Source organism: Manacus candei, unplaced genomic scaffold (genome assembly GCF_025592945.1).
Source record: "Manacus candei isolate 608988 ecotype Guabito, Panama unplaced genomic scaffold, ASM2559294v1 h1tg000103l, whole genome shotgun sequence".
NCBI classification, from domain to species: domain Eukaryota; kingdom Metazoa; phylum Chordata; class Aves; order Passeriformes; family Pipridae; genus Manacus; species Manacus candei.
The window spans coordinates 2,366,022-2,386,252 of record NW_026138151.1 but is presented as its reverse complement, the minus strand read 5'-3'; the positions used below and the strand labels follow the sequence as shown (position 1 = coordinate 2,386,252).

Below are 20,231 nucleotides of genomic sequence, written 5' to 3'. Positions count from 1 at the left end.
ATGCAAAGGATCACAGTAGTCTGTCTAGAAGCTTATCAGGCAAGATTTCTCATTAAAACAACTGGCTTATTTTTTTGGCACTATTATATGACACAGCCCCTAAAATCTGCGCAAGAGCTAAAATTTTGAGGGACAGACACTTCGTCAGCTTGTGCTTCCCAAAACACTTTTGGCTGTTCTGGTGCAATATCAGTAACTCAGTAATCCCTGCTGCTGAACTCCCCAGTGAAGCTGGCAAACCAGATACTGGGCTGTATTAGTGAGAAACAGGGATCCCAGGCAGGGGTCACTTCAAACACACACAATTCCCTGTGCCAAACACAAAGCTGAGCAGAACCTAAGAGACTTGTTTTATTACCTAAAGCTTTTGATCAACTACAGGTAGAGGAAACACCAAAGTGCTTGTAATAACATGGAGATCGTGTCATGCCTCTGCCCAAGTCTGTCCAGTTCTATGCTCCCTTCTTCACAAGTAAAATGACACCTTTGGGGTTGGGATTGTCTCTAGCTGTGTAACTTCTCACTTTCACCTTGCTCTGTCTTAATGTCTCTCTTTCAAGGTCTTTGCCCAGGTCAAAGATGTGTATAAATCTCTGCCCATGACAAAGCCCATGCTCAGGAGCTTCTACAGAAGCAGAAACTCCTGTCTGTCTCCTCTGTGCCTGGTGATGTTGCTGGATGCAGGGTCTGCTACAAGCCAGACACCGCCCAAGCCACAGGCACCAGCCAGGTACAGCATCCAAGGCTCTTCTCCCTGCTCTGTCTCCTTCACCCTGGGCAGGCAGAGGCAGCTGCTGTGAGGAAAGAGGAATGCCTCTTCCCCGTGCAAGGCTTTACTGACCCCATGAAACATCACAGCTGCCTCGTGGAGCAGCTGATCTGGACAGGAATCCCAGCCATGAAACCACAGCAGTGGCTTCACTGCGATCCCCCCGCGCTGCGCGAGAGGCCACGGCCGGGATTGCCCAGGACGGGTTAATCACGTGTGAAAACAGCTGCAGAGCTTTATGGGGTTTTAGGGCTGTTGTTGTTCTTTGGACAGGAGGAGGGAAAGGAGAGGGAGTCAGACATGGGGGGAGCTGCCTGGGAATGACCTGTGATGGCAGGGAAGCACACTGTCACACACACGAGCAGGAGACCAAGGACTGATACACACAAAGCTGGTTTTTCTCCAAGGGTTTGCTTTTCATGACTTGTCACCTGGAACGGGGTCAGTGTGACCTGCTCTGCCTCCCACACCCCTAGACCATGAGAGACGACCGCTCATTTCCTGCACACACCTTCTTCACCCACCAAAAGCCTGCTTTGCCACTGTTTACCTGAGCATCCATGGTAAAAGACCACGGTGGCCTAAGGGGCAGTGAGGTGTATTCTTGCTGACATTAGGTGAAACCTTGGTCATATTTAAATTAAACAGAATTTTATTACTGCCTTTGAACAGGCCAGAGAATACAGTGTCTGGAGAAGAGAAGGTAATAAGGTCCAAGGAAAAACTATACATTATCTTTTAAACCACCTTGTCTGAGATACTCAGCCCTCCTTGATTCCATTAAAAGGTCCCCCTGCCTTGTAAAATATCTGTAAAGGAAAACAAACGACCACAGAGAATACTTCACTTGGTATTACTTTCCTAAGGCACGATGAGAGCTCATCAATGCAGTCTGTAAGCTGGTTGATTTAAGGACTCAACCAAACATGTCTCACACAAGAATTACAATACATGTGGTATTTGTTTGCTTTTGTTTTTATTTCAATTTTATTTCTGGATTCTACTTTGCTTTGTAAGTTATTTTTCTTGCATGACAAGCAATATCCAGTTATTCATGCACTGCCTTTTTTGTTTTGTTTTAGGTTGACATTTTGCCCAAACTTGAGACCACAAGATGCTTACTAGAGGCTCTCCTGGCTTCATCGAGGTCTCTCATACTTCTGGCTTTTAAAAGCTAGTACATGCTAAACCTAATACACATAAAAACAAGGCACACAAAACATCAGCCACAATTTCCCCCCCGCATGTGTGTGTGTATGTTCTCTGTCTATGCACAGTGGTGTTTCCAACCTGAAAACAATGCATTCAAGGAAAAAAATATGGGTTTGTGTGATGGGATTTCCAACGGAGCCTGAAGGACTTTGGTAACCCCAGACTATAAAGAAAGTCCAGAGAACAGAATACTTAACATCTCCAGCCTCCTTTGAATTCCCAGCCTTGCTGAACGAAGAATAAAGAAAGCAGGAATCCACTAATTAAAAGAGAAATGGGTCTTATTTGTCTTGGTTTCTGAAGTCACAGTTTTCCACTTCTGAAAACACAAGTTTCTCACCAGTTCTTTTCTGCCCTAGGGCTGTGACCTAAGCAGCTTAAATGATACACAGATTTTGGTCAAAATCTGCTCCTTATTTACTGGACTTCAAATGTGCAAGCAATTACTGAATGGGTCTCGTTTATTGAATAAAAGTATTTAGGCATTATGTTTACAAAGGCCTAGAAACATTAAAATCTAGTGAAAAACAATTATTTTTACAGAATACATCTGCAAGCAATATGAAGTCATTTTGTTTTTGTAAATTTCTCCGTAATAGACTTATTGTTGATGTGGAAAATGTTCACATTGCAGCAGTGAATTATTTTGAAATGCCAAACTTAATAAAGGAGAAATTATTGCAAATAATATCACAGCCCTTAAAGAAAAAAAAAAAAAAAGCCAAAATACCAGTGGTTTCCTGACTAGTCAATCCTCTTCAGATTGGCAGACCCCTTCAGACTAATCAGGAAGAGTTAGACAAATAGTTACTTTATTACGGAGGCTGTCAAATAAATCAGAATCTGGCAAGCAACTGTTTCTGAGCCCTGCAGCCGGCCTGGCTGCTTTTCCTGTAAACCCAAGGCAGTTAAAACAGACCCACGGATGTGTGTGTTTGTCTGCAGAGCAACGTGTAGGCTTCAGGCCTCTAAACAAAACTTATTCCAAATCTGGGCCAGCATTTTTCTTGGCTTCCCCAGGTTTTGTTGTGGAACATGGCTGAGAGAAGAAATGTTTTCTAACCAATTAATTCAAGTCACTGCTGTTATTTTTAATGGAGAGCTCTGAAGCTCAGCTCACAAAGGGTAATGAGAAAATAATGTTTTAAACAACATCATCAGAGGAATTAGGCCATGGACTTGCACTACATTATCCAGCTCTCGCCGCAGAGTTATTTTGCCCCCCCCAATGTTTGCTCTTTACAATGGCACGATGAATGGGAATTTTGCCTAAGGTACAAGCCTAAGACACAGCCACAACTGAAGGTCACAGAACAGCGAGTTTCAGCACTCAGCCACAAGAAATGGTCTCTTGTGCCGCTGCAGCCCCGACTCCAAACACGCTCCCAACGCCCCTGGGCTATGTGTGTTTGGGAACGGGGGAAAACTGAGCTCTGGTTTCAGCAGGGCACTGGGGCACATTCAATCTGCTGTCTCACAGCACTTCAGTGAGCATTTAAACTGGTGCAGAGGAGATCCAGGTACACAACCAGACTTTAGCCTTACTGGGTCATCCTGCTGAGCAGAGGGAAGAAGAGTGCTGCCTTGAGAGGTGACAACATCACCTTTTGTACCTCCACTCCATCCTTTTTGTGCTGTTTATCTGCACTGGGCAGGACGGATTTGAAAGGCAACCACTGGGCAGAAGGAAGGCAAAAAGGAGGCAGGGCAGGGAGGGAGGAGAAAGTTTGAGAGCACAGCCCAGAACGAATCCAATGAACACTGGGGCTTACAGGCCTGTGTGAAATGTTTTCAAGCACTGCTACTGTACTGAATATATTCACCAGCTGAACAGCCAAGAGCTATTGTTGGAAACTGTAAGACTGCCCAGGCAAGAACTGTACTTCTTCCTGCCTCCTTTGCATCCACGGCAATGCAAACTGGCAGCACTGACAAATCAATTCAACACTGGTGATCACAGAGACTTGCTGAGAAGATGGGATATAATAACTTTTGAAACTAATAAGATGGCTTAAAAACATCCTCTTTTTTGCACTGGACCACATTAAAATCAGGCAGCACAGATGGACTTGCACCTGCTTCCAGATGAAAGTGGTGGCTAGTGCAGTGCTATTCTTAATATGAATTAACTTTTAATACAGATCTGCCTTAGTTCTAATTGACTTTACAGTACCACTAAAAATAACTATCATCTAGCTGGCAGGCATACTTCTCCCCTTCCCCATGCCTCAGGATGGGCTCTCTGTCTTATGGATTCTAAAATATAACACTTGCAGTAAATACAGGCAACCACTAAATGCACACCATCCTATATATAACATTGGGTAGGTTTTGAGGGGAAGAGCCACAGATTTGTCCTCGAAGGCAGCCTGTCTCATGGAGAAAACCACCAAGGAGAGATTGGCAGCTTCCAGCCCAGGGCCAGCAGCACGGGCAGAGCAGAGGAGGTGTCAGAGATGCCGTCAGACAAAAACTGAGAGATGGGAAAAGGTGGCGTGGTGCAGGATCTTGAAAAGTAGGACAAGAAACTCCCACTTCACAGAAAAGGGGAACTAAAAATACAAGGATGGGAGGAAGACTTTTTTGGTGGGATATATGTCTTTTTATGGGGACAAGCTCAATAACCACAATACAAGAAATCCTACTTTCTTCAACTTCACCTTCAGCAGGTAGGGTGAGGTTATCTACAGATTTAAAGAGGGTAAAAGTGGCTGCAGTCACTCAGTAACCAGGATCTGAGAGTCCCTAATATACAGTGACATGTGTAACACACAGTGGTCACTTCAGGTACCTTTGTGGCAACTAACAAAAAGAACAGACACTTTAATATCTTTGTTAGTTACCAAAGGTTACTCTGCACTTTTATCCTTGCATGATACCTCAATTCAGTTTACATATGAATGGAATCCCTTTCAATTTTAGGCTAATGTTCTTTTATATTTATAATATTCAGGATAGCTACACATGCTTGATTACCTTTTAAACACTTTTCACGATTCCATTTAAAAATAAATGAATCCCATTTAATAGTGACTTGTCCCCATCTTCTAGTATTTATGGACAAGGACATATGGGGCTGATTTCCCTCATTATTAAGAAGCATGTCTGAGGCTTAAGCTATTTAAATTATTCATTGACAGCAACTGGGCTTCTTATACAAACTCCCACTTACACAAGGAGTCCCAGTGATAGACCAGTCAAGTGGGGAAAGATGGTTGAACAGATTTTGGGATGCTCTGAGCACTGCTGACTTTGATTAGGGTGAGGAGTACTTTTGAAAAATCGGGCCCCAACTCCACTAATAAATATAATTTAACTGGGACTTTCAACATGGTTGTTCTGAATGACTTTTTCTTCACAGGTCACCACGACTGAGGTTCTGAGTGGTCCAAATCACAAAGGCTGTAAGCATTTAAAATTCTGCTATAAAGAGACTTTCCAGCCCATCACAGACTACCCTCTGACCACCTCAGTGGTGGAAGACCTTGAGCCTGTCAGTGTGCTTCCAACCATGGAGTCAGAGTGAGAGAACAGGAATCATCCTTCATGGAAAAACAGTTGTGGTTACACTCTGCAACGTTTTATTTTTAATTAAAAAGACATGTTTCTTGCTCTCCTCAGAATGAGCCAAAGGAACATTTGCACTCGTTTTCAGGTCATATCATATTGCACATATTGCACCTGATTTCACAGCTACCTAGGCAAATTACTATTTTTCTGCACAAGTAAATCATTATCAAGGTAACGGACAGTGAGCATCACCAACACCCAGAGGTTACAATCCATTTTAGGAAAACATGGTCTAACTCTTGGAAAGGACACTTTCACATTTCAGCTGTTTCTCTCTTCCTTGCCCAGCCCCAACTCCAAGCCCCAGCATGCCTCAGACTTTGTTCCTATATGTGATCTGGATGGTAAAGATTTTGTTTTGTTTCTGTTTCCCCTAAGAAAGGCAGAAAGGTTAGTAAGTCTTTAAACTCCCTGTTCTTAAGGCTGTTAATATTTCACATTGCCAGCAGGGAAAGGAATTAAAACTGCCAGTAGCTATCCAGATAGATTTTAAAATCCCCTTCCCTCCCCCTTCTCTCTGCCTCCCTCAGCTTCAGAGGATATTTTCCCCGCAAATTGGTTTTAAATTAAGGAAGGTGATGAAGGCAATGTGCCGTCTCAGCATTTTCCCAGGTGCACTTAATCTAATTTCATTAAGGAGATCAGGACAGATGATCGCTACAGTCGAAACATTAAGTCTGTCCATTTTTGTATAAAAAAACCATTAAGTCTGTCAAAGTGTCGGCGGGTGGGCTGTTTATTATTGGAGATGAAGGCGCGCTTTGCTTCCCCAATAAACTGTCAGGAGTAGTAAACCACAAATTGAGTCAGCTGCTGCCAAAGATTTGGGTAAAGATCTCCAACTAATTTTGACACAGGTGTGGGAAAGGCCAAGGAAAGGCTTGGAAACCAAGCCTTCTGTGTGTGTGTGTGAGATATTCCAACCTGACCATGGAGGAGTGGAAGTCTGGGCATCAGTGGATCTGATCAGGCAGAACTGCTGATGCCTCTGGACACAGTGTTGACAGGAGCTGAGCAGCAGCATGTGCTGCAGAGCCCAAGCTGCAGATTCACCTCTGCTTTAGCCTGCACTCATCCTGCCACGCTCATCATCTTGTCTTACGCAGACAAGAACTCGGAGAAGCTCCATCCAACCCCTGCTCCGTTCTGAACTCGTGCACAGCTCTGACTGAAATGTAAAATCACATTCCTCAGACAGTCACATGGATATCAAACAAAATTAGAGGAAACTCACCAAAATACAGAAACTTTGGAAGACCAAGAGCCATGACAGAAATCAAGTGGAACTTTCAGATACTACAAAACCAAACGTGAGTCAGTTGCAAAGGAGAACATTTTCCTTCTCAAGAAAAATGCAGCTGGGTAAACTGCAGCTGGTAAACTACCATCATCTTGATGGTAAAATACCATCAAGAAATGTTAAAAAGTACAAAATACTAACTTGAATTAGACAGTCTTAAAGTACATACAGAGAAACTAATAATAATTAATATGGAATCAGAAGTGATATGCTAACTTGAATTTTGTGATGAGGGAAAACTGTTGTGTTTGCAGGTAACGTGCTATGGGGCTGCTCCGAGCATCAAGGGTGGGCAGAGCAGAGGAAGGTTCAATTCCCCATCCCAGGAGCAGCCAGAGCAGGAACAGAGCCCAGTCTGCTGGCAGAGGCTTCCACAGCGCAGCAGGGATCAAAAGGAAGATGTGGGAGAGGGGGCAGGAAGCCAGATCACAGCATGAAAAATGACTGGCTCACTCCTGGTCTACACCTGGAGCTGAGGGCTCACAGGTGACTGACAGACAAGGACTGTTCCTTGCTGCCTGGGAAGAACTGTGTGAGCCCACGTCTGTACTGCAGCCAGAGCTGGAACTGAGGGGTGATCCTGCAGGGAGGGGGGAGAGGCTTTTTTACAAACATATTTGTAAATATTCTAGCCTGTCTTGCTTGGAGTTTTCTCTGTAAAGCATTTCTGGGGGAAGCCAGGACTCCTGTCCCTGAGGCTGCACAGCAAAGGCTGGGCAGCACCAGCTGAAGCATCTCCTCACACAGGGTGCCATGACAAGTCCCTCACTGATCTGGCAGACAAAAGAAGCAGTTGTTAAGCAGCTGATAAGTGAAAACAGCAGCTGATAAGAGATAGAAGACTCACCTTGGCAACAGAACACCCATTTCAAGCATGATGCTTTCAGTAAGGGTGAATTCCCAAGCAAGGCCAGGCAGGCATCACTTCTAGTCTTTACTACTGATAAAAATGTTGTTACTGTCTCTTACATATCTGGAAAACTCCTGTGAAACCTTGTTTGGATTTTGTTGCATATGAGACCCAGAAGCAAGAACTGCTGGAAAGCTACAAAACCCAAAGCTGACTCATGGGCCATCCTTGAGCTGTATCCTTCACACCTGCACAGGGGACACAGTGCTGCACACTGTGCTCTTCTGCATTAACCTGGTAAACAATCCTGGAACACGTGAGAAACTCTGCAAGCCAAGAGGGCCTGCAACTGCAGCTGTTGGAGTAGGCATCCTCCAAAATTCTCATCTCGGCATCTTTACGGTTAATTATATAATTCGATTTAATTAATGGAATTGCCTAACTCAGCTGTCAATTCCTATCACCTGCCTACTCTGTTCTGTTCTTTCTGATCACCTTCCAAGGAGTTACTGCCATTGCCTTTAGATTTAAGGCTGTGTTATAATGGTGTTTCTTGATGTGGGCAGACAGCTGTACAGGATTGCTCTCTTCCCTGATGCCTCAAGTCTTAAAAGTTTCTTCACAAGGTCCCTGGTAAGATAAGAAAATGCTGGATGGGGAACTGAGACAGGGAGATGTTAAACAATGGAGAAAGCAGAGAGTTAGGGACATGCTGACTGCCAGCAGCAGAACTGGAATTATCCTGCCATGCCCAAGAGCTCTCCATAAGATCTCTTCAGTTCTTTTATGCGAGTTAATGATGGATTTTTGTCAGCAAACTCGAAGGCTCTTCTCATTGTTTGCTCTGAAGTTTTTTTTTCTCTACATTTTCAAGAATGAATATGGGCACCACAGACTGTGATGACTCAGCTTTTTATATACAGAATAATGTATTTAAAATTTGAGGTTTTGTCTGGACAAGAAGAAAACACAAAATCTCAGTAGGAGGGGAGAACATTGGTGCTGAAGTTTTGACTCATTTTCTCAGCTGCACTTTTGCTTTATTTAAATACAAAGGTCAAGGAGGGCCATTATTATTAATATTATTTACTGGAGTTGCAGCTGAGAAGCACAACTTGGAAGGCTCTTCTCCCTCTGGAAGGGCTTCAACTGCCCCAAGTCTCAGTGGGAACCTTTGTGTCTGCTCCCTGCACATGGTGGGTGGAACGATGGAAGTTGAGGGCATGCCAAGTCTCTCTCCCATCTGGCATTTCCCAAAGAGCAACTGAGTGAACTGGGAATGCAGTGGGCTTAGAGGATGCTATTTTGCTGGTAAATCTGTTCATGGAGAACGATGAAATAACATAAATTCACTGAGTGGTGAATTTTTGTCTTCCTGTACTGGCAACAACGTTACATTTGCCTGCTTATAGCACCCAAATCTTTCGAGGGCTACAAGGTTATTTTAAATTCAATATTTTGATATTATTTAAAAAGCAGATCTGTTCTTAATAACAACATGCAGCTTGTCTGTAAAACAGAGCCTTTCTTCCATTAGGAGAATTAACCATCTTTGCCCAGTTACTACTACATGGGAGTCAGCTTTCTCACTAGTTTTCACTCTGTATCACTGGGCTTTCAGTCTGTAAGAATTAAAGCTTAGAAGGAGCACTGCTGCTGTGCATGTGTGTGCATGCACATGTACATATGCAGCACTACTGAGTGATGCTAAGCCTGCAGCACAGCCCAGGCACAGGGTTCCACAGCAGCATTCAGCACTGCTGAATGGACATCTTATGGTAAAAGGACCACTGAAATCCTGTCTGAGAACCCAGCTGGGAAGTAACTGGCAAATGGAGACTTCTGATTATTAGCCACAGCTGAAAACTGTCACAGACTGAAGTGTAATGCTAACAGAAGTGCAAATACTGCCATGTGAAAGCCCTCGGTTCAATTCCATGTTTGATCTTTCCCTTCTGCTGCAGCCAGTAAGAATCTGAATTTCTGGAAAAGTACCAAGTTTAATTTTTCAGAAAAAAGGACATTTGAACGATGGACAAAACCAGTTTGAGGACCTTGGCTTGGGTAGGGTTCAAACCCAGCAAATTACAGATTACTTGAAGTGGAAACTAAACTTCCAGCCTCATGGAAACAACAGACTTATCAGATAGAACCCACTTTTTCCATTGCTAGATAAAATGTAAGGAGCAGGGGAAGAGAAGCTTCCAGAAAAAGTGCTGGTGGGGGCTTTATCTTATTGCTGGGTCATCTCATACACAGAGTGACCATTCCTACTAGAGCAACTCCTAGACCTCTCTCCATTTAATTACATCCCTTTCTCCTGCTGCCTAAACTATGATTTTTCCTGTGGGATTGAGGATACCCTTTCAAGGTCAACACAGCTGAAACAGCAGTGACAGTTTCATCTCCCAGATCTTCCACACAGTTTATTCTTCTCATTGCTTCCACTCTTATCACCTCCATCTCTCACTCAAGCCCACAGTTCTCATCACTGTCTTTGACTTCCAACACTGTGATATTCAACCCATGTTTAAGTCCTGTATATCCTTGCTCTCTGTAACATAATGAGCATCCTCTGTTCATCCACACAACTAAGCTCTTGATCAAGCTCTCACTACTTCACCTTTCATCTACCATTTTAACCTTTCCCCTGGTGACAGCTGATGTACCTGTGTCCTTGAGCCAAGGAAAAGCTGCTGCAAGATCATTTTCCTGGTCTGTGGCTTTGCTTGCTACACAGCTTCCCACTTCCCAAATGCCAAACTGTCACTCTTCACGTTTTGACTCTTTCACAGCTTACCTCTTCTTCCCAACACTGACATTCAGCATTGCTGTAAACTTCCATCTCTCACTGGTCTGACTTGATCATCCCCTTGTTAAACTTTCAAATAAGCACCTCCTTACTACTTGCCACTGTGCCTTTTGCTGCAGAGAATAACCTCCCATTCACGGCCATAAAGCTCCCTGACTTGCCCTCTCAAATGCCTCCTAAAACCTAAACACCTACAAATCCCCCCTTCACCTTATTACCTGCAAAATCAAAGCTGGACAACAAGGAGGCTGCTGTTGTGCTGAGACACAGTTGCTGTTGACAGTGTCCCCCCATTTACCTGAGCCCCTTCCCTGTGATCTCCCCCTTGGGCCATGAGCTGTTCTGCATCTGCACCACAGGATGGAACCCAGCCTGGGCTGGAGCGACCACAGCACCTCCTCCTCCCATCCATCCGGGGCTGAACTGCACCTCCTCTTGTGCTGCTGACACTTCAGGCACCTCCTGGGACTCAGGAATGAGCACAGCAAACTCCAGCACGGCAAGGCTGATTCACACTGCCCAAAGCAGGGCCTAACAAACTCACTGGGCTGCTGCAGAAAGTCGCGTGAAAACACTGATTTAGAAACCTGACCTCAAAACTTTTTGTTTCCATCTTGGATGTAACTTCACCTGTCTCTGAGGTTGCTTACTACAGCTAAAACACAAAGCACAAAACCAATACAGGGTGAATGCTGATTCAACTCAGAAATGCAGTTGTACATCTTTTGTACATCTTACTTAGCACCACATTAAGTGAAGAATGCTTGATACCCTGGTTTGGAGAGCTCGCTTACACTGCAGGGCCACGTAATTAAGCTGACAAGCCACAGTTTTGCACACAGCAGAGAGAAATCCAAGACTGAAAGAAGATGAACATGGAATTACTTTTAAAGAAAGAAATAGCCTTTTTTTTTTTTTAATGCAATCTTGAACACTGTTATTAAAAAAATGAGAGCAACGTTTTGGAGTAACGAGCAGAGATTACTCATTCCCTTGTTTTACACAAGTTGACTTTTGGCTTTCTGCAGAACACCATTTAACAGAGCACATTACCAAGCTGCTAGCCACTTTTCACAGTGATGCTAAAGCAGGTAAGAGACAATAAGTGGAACTGTTGATGGTTTATATTACTCTATTATGCTAATGTTCACTAAAGTATGCCATAAGCTCTCTCATTACATGTGTATAAACCAATTCTCTGTGGTGTTATTCCTGTGCTAAATGCTATAACTACATAAATCTTGAATTAATGGAGACTTTATAGTTCCTGAAAATGAAGGGTAATTGCTATCTGTTAATGCTGTTGTTGCTATTAAAGGAAGTATATATTTTCAGTAACAATGTTTATGGACCGTGAGCTTCACATCGCAGCTATTGCACAGAGCAGAGACACTGTAATACGACCATCAGACTGACTCCCTTTCTCTCCCTCTTCCCTCACAAAAAGCACAGTATTGTTTTCACAGCTTCGACAAACCACCCTACAACCCTCCCAACAGCTGCAGAGTCCAACCCAATGTCCTTCACTGAACATGCAGAACCAGGATTTGCATTTCCATCTCTCAGAACGCATGACTTGCTAAGTTTCTCGCTTGGTTAAATGGCTGGACAGCTCACTTTATTAGCCTGGGTATCTCAAACAGTTCTTTGAGAAGTGCGTGGTGACAGAATGATAGGTGTGAGAAAGTATCATCCCACTTACTTCCTTTGAGATTTCAGCAGTGATGCAGAAGTGAAAGGCTATACTTGGCCAGAGACAGTTCTCAGAAAGTAGATGGGATAGACAAGTCCCCAGCCTTGAGCTCCTCTTCTCTGATTATTAAAAACAGAAGTGCACTGGTTGGAAACACTCTCACAATCTGCTGTGGAACTGTACCTTGCACTAAAGTAATGGCTCCTTGGTTCTGAGACACTGTACGTGTGACTGACTATGCTCAATTACTTTCCTCCCCTGGAGTCCTGCACAACACTGCACAAGACAAAAACCCAAACCATCAGGAGTGTGTTTATGTTTTACAATGCAGCGAGGGTAAAACCTCAATTTTACTCTAATGTCTGCGTTTGAAAACATTAAGAGCTCAATAGCCCATATACCTATGAACTAAATAAATAGTGGATAATTACTAGCACTGTACAGAGAGAGAAGTAGGAGGTGGAAAATTTCAGTTTTGCTTCTACCTCTGTTGCTGACTCAGTTTGTACTTGTACATGAACTTCTTTCTTTGTCTGCTTTCCTCGTGAGTTACACCCAGACGACAGTGATCCACTGTTTATGACTGACAAAAAATGTTATGCAAATCAGAAGCACATTAGTAATTCCTGCCCTGCCCTTCATTAGTGCCAGTGTGTGTAGGTGTACCTAGGAAAAGCTGCTCCTTGCTGACCAAGCAGGAAAGCAGGACTGTTCTGTAGCACTGGGAAATGCAGCTGACCCATCACGGAATTCGGGAGCCTGATGCTGGGCTGGGCAGGAGGGCGAATTCTCCACCTGGCTGCAATAGCCAGGGAGTGTTAACAGGAGAGACGTTTTGCCAACACATGGAAGGGGGAAAACGAGTGTAATCCCTCAGGATATCCACACCAATATTTTTATAGCTCCTTGTTGCATCAGGCAGGTTACGTTTTAGGCAGACACTGGATGAGTTTCCAGAGGAGTGTAGTATGCCAGGTACCAACACAGCAAGTCAGGCTGCCCTTCTGTTCCCCAACTGGAAGGCACTTACATTATCCCTGTGAAAGGTTTGAAGCATCTTCACTTCAACCCTGGTGAGTTTACATGCACGTGCCCACGTCTTTGCTGACAGGAAAAGAAACCCCACTTAATTCCAGAGACCTATTTAATAGAACTGTGTCATGTCTCATGTCTCTACAGATCAGGCAAGAGATAGAAAGATGATGATCTTGCGCTGCTCTCCTTATGAAGAAAAGAAATGTTGTTATTAAGGCGGAGTCACCTTAAGGAGAAGGCAGCTGGGAAATACGTGAGCCTAGAAGGTCAAATTGCAGTTACAGATATGTAAAGAAATGCCATATTAATGGGAAGGAACACTATAACAGCCTTTCATTTGCTGTAAAGGACAGTAAGCTACCAGCCAAACACAATGCAGCTTCCTCTGAAGGTAACCTCAGATCCCACATTCTGAAAGCTAATCAATGTTGTTCAGATTTCAATTTCTTCTCTACAAGGTGAAGTCAAACCTAATCTAACAAACGTCAGTCTCAGATGTAATGCCGCTAGCTGGGTCTACCAGTGTAATTTAGATAATCATTAATAGCATAGCTGTATAATAAAACTACATGTCACTTACAACTTCATCTGAGGTTTGACTGGCAGATCTTTAAACAGTTTTCTAAGTGATTGCTTTTACTTTCTTTGATTGGGCAGTCTAGGAAATGTTTTAACCCCGTGGTATCTAAGCTTTTAGGGAATAATTTTTTACCCTCACCACCCCTGCTGTCAGCTCTGCTGCTGTGTAACCTTGTAAGAAACAGAACTCGGGGGGGGGTGGTTTCAGGGAGTGACTTTTTACATATATACACACATATATATATAAATTAAAACAGAATAATATAAAATAAAAAATGTACAGTATCTTTCATTCAACACATATATTTAAATGTTTCTCTTCAATCAAGCCTTCATCTCAAAACACAGCTTTTGCCACATTCCAGGGATATTAAGTATATAATGGGATTTTTAAAAGAAGAAGTTGAAGAAACCTTAATGCTCCTAAACCTCTAACAATACTAACAGAAAGACTTAAGCAGAGGAAGCTTTTAGTGTAGTCTCCTGAACTCGTGGTAACCTCTGATGCAGGGCTGCAGCCGGGGGTGCTGCTGAGGAGACAGGGCTGCTGAAGTCAGCCTTCACTTCTGTAATGCTGATCCAGGAGAAGCCTCCACGCCACAGCTTCTCATGAATGAATGCAAGAAGTTGGACAGCCAAAATACAATAAAGGTTTGATGAAGATCTAACCTGAGACTGCCAAGTTTGATCTGCCACAAGAGAAGCTGGCAAGGAATACTCAAGTCTTTTATACATTTGATGCTCAAAAGCGTGGTGCAACTGGTGGCACGTTGTGGGACTTCTCTGTTTTCCTTGCAAAGGTGAAACAAGAAATCCCCATACACAAACACACGACTACAACCTTTCAGTGACCAACCTCTGTATTCAAAAGAAGGTCAGAAAAACCATTGCTCTGTGATAAATATGCATGCAACATGACAAAACGCTCCTTGACAGTTACCACACTGCCTTGGAGGGTAGGTACCAGTTGTCCCATCTTCTAAACTGGTTACAAAATTGACATCTTCAAAGGTTACTATAAATAAAATATGGGCTCCTGACAAGTTATCAGAGGAAACTTCCTCTGAAACAGCTCTAACACTGTGAGTCAAGACTCACCAAATACTCACATAATAATCAAGAAAGACTATTATGTTGACGGGGGTTTCTTTCCTGCAAACAAAAGCTACATCACAGAGTACCTGGTCCGATGTTTTCTCATTCAATTATGCATATTTTTAGATTTGACATGAAGACTGGAGGAAAAACGTTATTTTCAAATTCATTCTTATTTTGGCTACCAGGGAATTTCCGAGCATGTGAAAGAAGAAAATTCAGTCTTACCTTATCGTCTATATCGCTCTCGCTGTCACACTGTGGATTAGAGAGAGAAAAAAAGATTTTGAGAAACACCTTTATGTACAGGGATCTTTTGCATCATCCTCTTAAATCTTTAGGATAGCTGTTTATGATGTTCACAGTTCAATGAAACACACTTCTGATATGTGCAGTAATGCCTTTTACATTGCTGGCATAAACCAGACAAAGCCAGATTCTCTCTTATACAAATTTATGGTGTACTCTTACTTGGATGGGAGAAAGTGAGCTTTAAACAAAAAAGACAATCAGTGCTGCATTATAACAACCACCGTAACATGAATACCACAACAAAAAGCATGCCATTTTATCATCCCAAATTGTGGAATATATAGTAACAGTTTTGCATTGCTTCACCTTGATAAGCACTTTGTCATCTAACAAGGAAACTGTGAAACTGGCAATCAATTTCTAATTTAATGAGTGGTACCAAGAATAGTAATTAAAATACATCATAAATTCTGGTACATTTTTTAGTTTGAATGAGATCACGATCCCAGGAGGAAGTGTTTACTCAGAGACTTTTGGAGTGTAATCTCTTACAGGCTCTGAAAATGAAATGCTCTATTTTCACAGCTCAAATGATGGAGAGATAACTTGAGCACTGAACGTTTCAGGACATGCACATCTCACTGGCTGGAGCTCAGAAAGATTTACAATTGGGAACAAAAATAAATCTCTCGGTGTCTGTTGACAGAAAGGGGCCAGGGCGTTTTGTAGCCTTGGTGCCCAAGAGGAATTGTCTCCTTCAGCTCATGGGGATGGCCTGGGTGGGTGTCCATAACTGGACTGAGTTCCCTGGGTCAACATGAGGGAACTCTGAAAGCCAGCAGGGACGAGCTCTGAGTGTGGAAATGGTCCATGAGATGCACATGCTTTGGTATCACGAATGTAAACGAAGAAATGGATCTGTTGGGTCATTTTGTCCAGAACTTCCTCATGGAGCAGGGAAGGGAAATCTTTCCTGTCACATCCTTTTACCCTAAAGTCACATAGCAGAATTTTTCAGCTGTTACATTGTTAGTTTTCTGCTGATTTTTGAGAGAATATTTAATCTCTTCTTCTTTTATTTGGCACATGAAATGATTGACCCCAAATACTTGAGAAACCTTTTACTCTTAAACTCTCTGAAACACAGTGAGCACATGAAGAGCCTCACTCAATACAGCAGAGGGGTCTCCCACAGTGACTTTGCAGTGAAAACTGCTCAGCTGGCTCCTTATTCCCATTTAATTGCAGTGAAAATGCCTGATTTAACGAACTTGTTTTTCTACAGTCTTGACTAGGTAGATCTCTTTTTCCTTCAAAATGAAACCATATTACACCACCCCACCTGATCCACAGCATGTTTTTCTCAGAGCAATCCAACTGTTTAGTAGGATGTGCACAGATTTAATTGTATGTGTGACCATTCTGGGGAAAAAAAGGACCTAAAGAAAAACGGAAGGAATGACAGGAAGGCAGGACACTGCTCTGCAGGGGCCAGGAGCTGTGGGTGGGCAAATCCTATAGGAATACCCAGTGTTAATGCCAGCAAACTGCATGAAGTCCCAGCCAATTCCTTTGTAGTAGACAAGAACATTAGATAGCCATGTCTTTAGTAGACACCTTCCCACAAGCCGTTTGTGCCTTTTTTGGAGACTTTTATTCTGTGGCTGAACTTTATGAAAATTATTACAAGGAAACGCAGTTTCTGTTTTTCACAACCAAATGTGAAATCAGTCCTGATAAATCACCACTGTGTGCTGACTTCCCCAAACCCGTGTCACGCAACCCCAAACAATGAAAAGTCTCTGCTCTGGGCCTGGAACGGGACTAATTGTCCATCCCACCGAGACATGCTGGAACAGGTTTGCTGGGCAAAGGCTGCCCCAGTACCTGCTGCATTTGTGCTTGCTCAAGACAGCGATAATTCAGGCTGACAAAGCAACACATTCATTACAACCAAGGTGGGGGGTGGGGGAAGATGCAGTCACAGCAGTCCACTTCTTATTTACAGGCTCCTGAGAAGCACTGGCTGACTCGAGGGAGGCCTTTCACCTCCACCCCGAGGGGCTCCAATCAAGCTCTAATGCTACAGGGACTGTGCAGTCCCCCAAACCACCACAGCGGAGTGGGTCACACAGACCTTCTATTTTACCCTTCAAACCTGGCCTGTGAAAAAGTATCCTATGTCACAATTTTAGTCTCATTCAACGTGCACACTCATATTTTAGAGGCAGAGGATTTTGATGACGTGATTCGACTGGCATGGTTCAGACTAAAGCATGTCACAACGGAATTACACCTATCATAAGGATGGCATAAAAATAAGTTAGTGCACTCAGCCAAGAGTTCCTTAAAATTGTATGCCCAGGCAATATCGATACAAATTTTAATTCTTACAGGGTCTTAAAAAATGATACACTGCTATAAAGTAACCAAATAAATTAAAACTCAGAAATCTGTTGACTAGAAAACATTCAAAATTATCATTAAAACTCAGACACTTTTGCCTATGAATCCTGGTTTAATAAAACCTCAGTATCGTAAACATTAATAAATTTCGCCTAAAAATATTTTGACAGCAGATGTAAACAATTTTTTTTGAACTTCAGTAACTGTTACTATTCAAACACAAGTTAGTGTTTTAGCCCTCCTCTCTGTTTTTTTAACAAAACTTGTCTTCCTATTTCTTACTGCATTATGATATTTAAAAAAAGAAAGAGGTCAGGCTTTTTATTGTTGAAAACAGATATGACCTCCAAAATTTAAATGCCTATAATGAGTATAAAACCCTATTACAGATGGTTTGCATTACTAAAAGGTGCAGAATTGCTTTATTTAGATGCCTAATTTTGCTTTGTACCAATATGCAACTTTGTCTCATGTAGATAAGTGAAAGTTGCAAAAAGCCAGTGAACCATCAAATCCACAGCTAAATTTTATAAACAGACACGCGAATGAAGCAAACATCTGCTCTCTGAGGATACATTTTCCCCCATTCAGGATCTGTAAAGACTTCATAATTAATTGCTTTTAAAATGGAAGAGACGGCAAAGAATTTTGTTTCATTTTAGCTTACATCTTCTTTACTTTAATCATGATTGCATCAGTCTTGCAACTGCAGAAGCCAGCGGGGCTGTGGATGCGGATCCACACGTGGACACAGAGCCCTCCACGCAGCTGGGACTGCAAGATGGGTGCTTCAAACACTGCATTTGTGACAGAGAGTTGCCTGACTTCGTGTTTGCCTTATGAAAGCAATTCCTCTCCCACCTCTCCAGCCGTGTAGGGTCACCCACACACACACACTGACCCTATATTGATTCCTACCGTGCGGCCTTAAACCACCAAAACACCACATCTCAACCCACGTCAGAATGAAATCCCAAACTGACCCCAAGCTGCTAAGCAGTCTGTGTGATGGGAGATCATGGGGGAAGAATTAACCCACCGATATTTATAAAATCTGGACTTCGGCTTAACATACACGAAAATGGAAAGTTCAAGATTCATGGCTACCAACCCACCTACTCCTGAAGGAAATACAGCCAAGCTTCGGTGGAAAAGGCCCCACGTTTCGGAATTCCCGTAGGTTTTCTTCTTTTCACGTTAAAGAAACAGCCTCCCACATTCTCATCGAGAAACAGGAACCCACAGGCTGCTGAACAAGCAACAGCACCGAAAAACTGACGACAGCAAAACCAAACCTGCCCTGACAGACCTGTGAAAAGCAGAACCACCGCTGACCCCTTCCCTTCCCTTCGCTGGGGGTGTGTGCGAGCCAAACCCCACGGCTGCAGTGGGCTGGGTGGGCTCTGTGGTCACGGCCTTCAGCCTCCTCCTCCTCCTCGCCTCCATCGCCCGCCCCGGCACAGCCCCGGCCCAGCGCAGAGACACTGAGGAGGCTGTGTGGCATCACAGGGATGCTGAAATGAATAATGAAGTCACAGGAGAAACTTCAGTTTGTCCACAGAGGATTTAATATGTCTTAAGAGCCAACGTGCGAGGAGGAGGAGGAGGAGGAGGCCAAGGCGCTCCCTGCGAAGGCCGAGGCCACCACCCGGCAGGGCCTCACCTCCCACGCAGCTGTTGTTGAGGGACAAAAGCCCTCATCAAAACAAAAAAAAAAAGTTAAAGAAATTGTGTAGAATGGCAACTGTTGAAAGCCACGGGGGCTCATTGAAAGACAAAAGCTTCAATTACCTGGATTTTTCTAAAGGCCTGTTAACACTCCTGGTCTATAAGCGGGACTGTAAACACGCATTGTGCTGGGTTCATAAAGGCTCCTAAAGGGATTATTCACTGGGTTGTGCCAATTGCCTCTCAATTCCACCAAGAATGTTTGCAAAGCCGACCCCTAATTGTGCTCCTTTTTGGAAACAATTTCTTGCAGTGACAGATTCCAGTCAGAAGAAAGCCTCCCACAAGGTTGGTTCGGCAGAGACAACACATAACTCAGGTAGAACTGGCTCCATGCACTGCAAAAAGGCCTCGTTCCTCCATCCTCCTCCTTGCTCTGCCCTGCATAGGAGGATGACACAACTCCTGCAGGGTGACCCAGTGCCACAAAGCCTCTGCTGAACTTCCATGGGTTCACCAGGGCAGGACACAATCTGGGGGCTGGTGCTGATGGACCGTGCTCCAGGCTGAGGGTTCAGGCTCTGGATGGCACAGGGCGCAGAGCAGTAAGAAAATCTGGTGCTTTCCTAATCTTCACCTCAGCAACTGTAGCACCTCCACCATCTCCTCCATTCCACCTGCTCCCTTACTGCACTCTAAAGACTGGAGGAATCACAGGCAGAGCTCCCACATGTGTAGACCACGCCCTGTGGCTTCTGATTCTTTTTGATGCTGAGGTGGAATCTCACTTTTCAAGACCCCCCCCCTCCATCACGGCTTTCCCACCAGGCAAGGAATTCTGATTCATTCCATCACCTTCTTGTACAAACCACCTCAACAGGGGCAAAGATGGATTTATGGCTACTGCTAAACAGGCCACAGCATATTTGGCAAAGGACATTCTCTTACCATTACGCTGGCACTGGGCTCCTTGCAAGCTGTATTAAAACT

At 43.6% G+C, this 20,231-nt stretch overlaps 1 protein-coding gene across 20 annotated transcripts in view; it reads right to left on the bottom strand.

Moving 5' to 3' along the window:
- The window catches only part of FBRSL1 (fibrosin like 1), a 506,568-nt gene that overhangs the window by 156,187 nt on the left and 330,150 nt on the right, over positions 1–20,231 (bottom strand). For all 20 annotated transcript variants that reach the window (XM_051769062.1, XM_051769069.1, XM_051769078.1 and 17 more), the window contains one exon: positions 15,144–15,173. In XM_051769062.1, the coding sequence (XP_051625022.1) occupies positions 15,144–15,173 (30 nt within the window). The remainder of the gene's footprint in view (positions 1–15,143; positions 15,174–20,231) is intronic.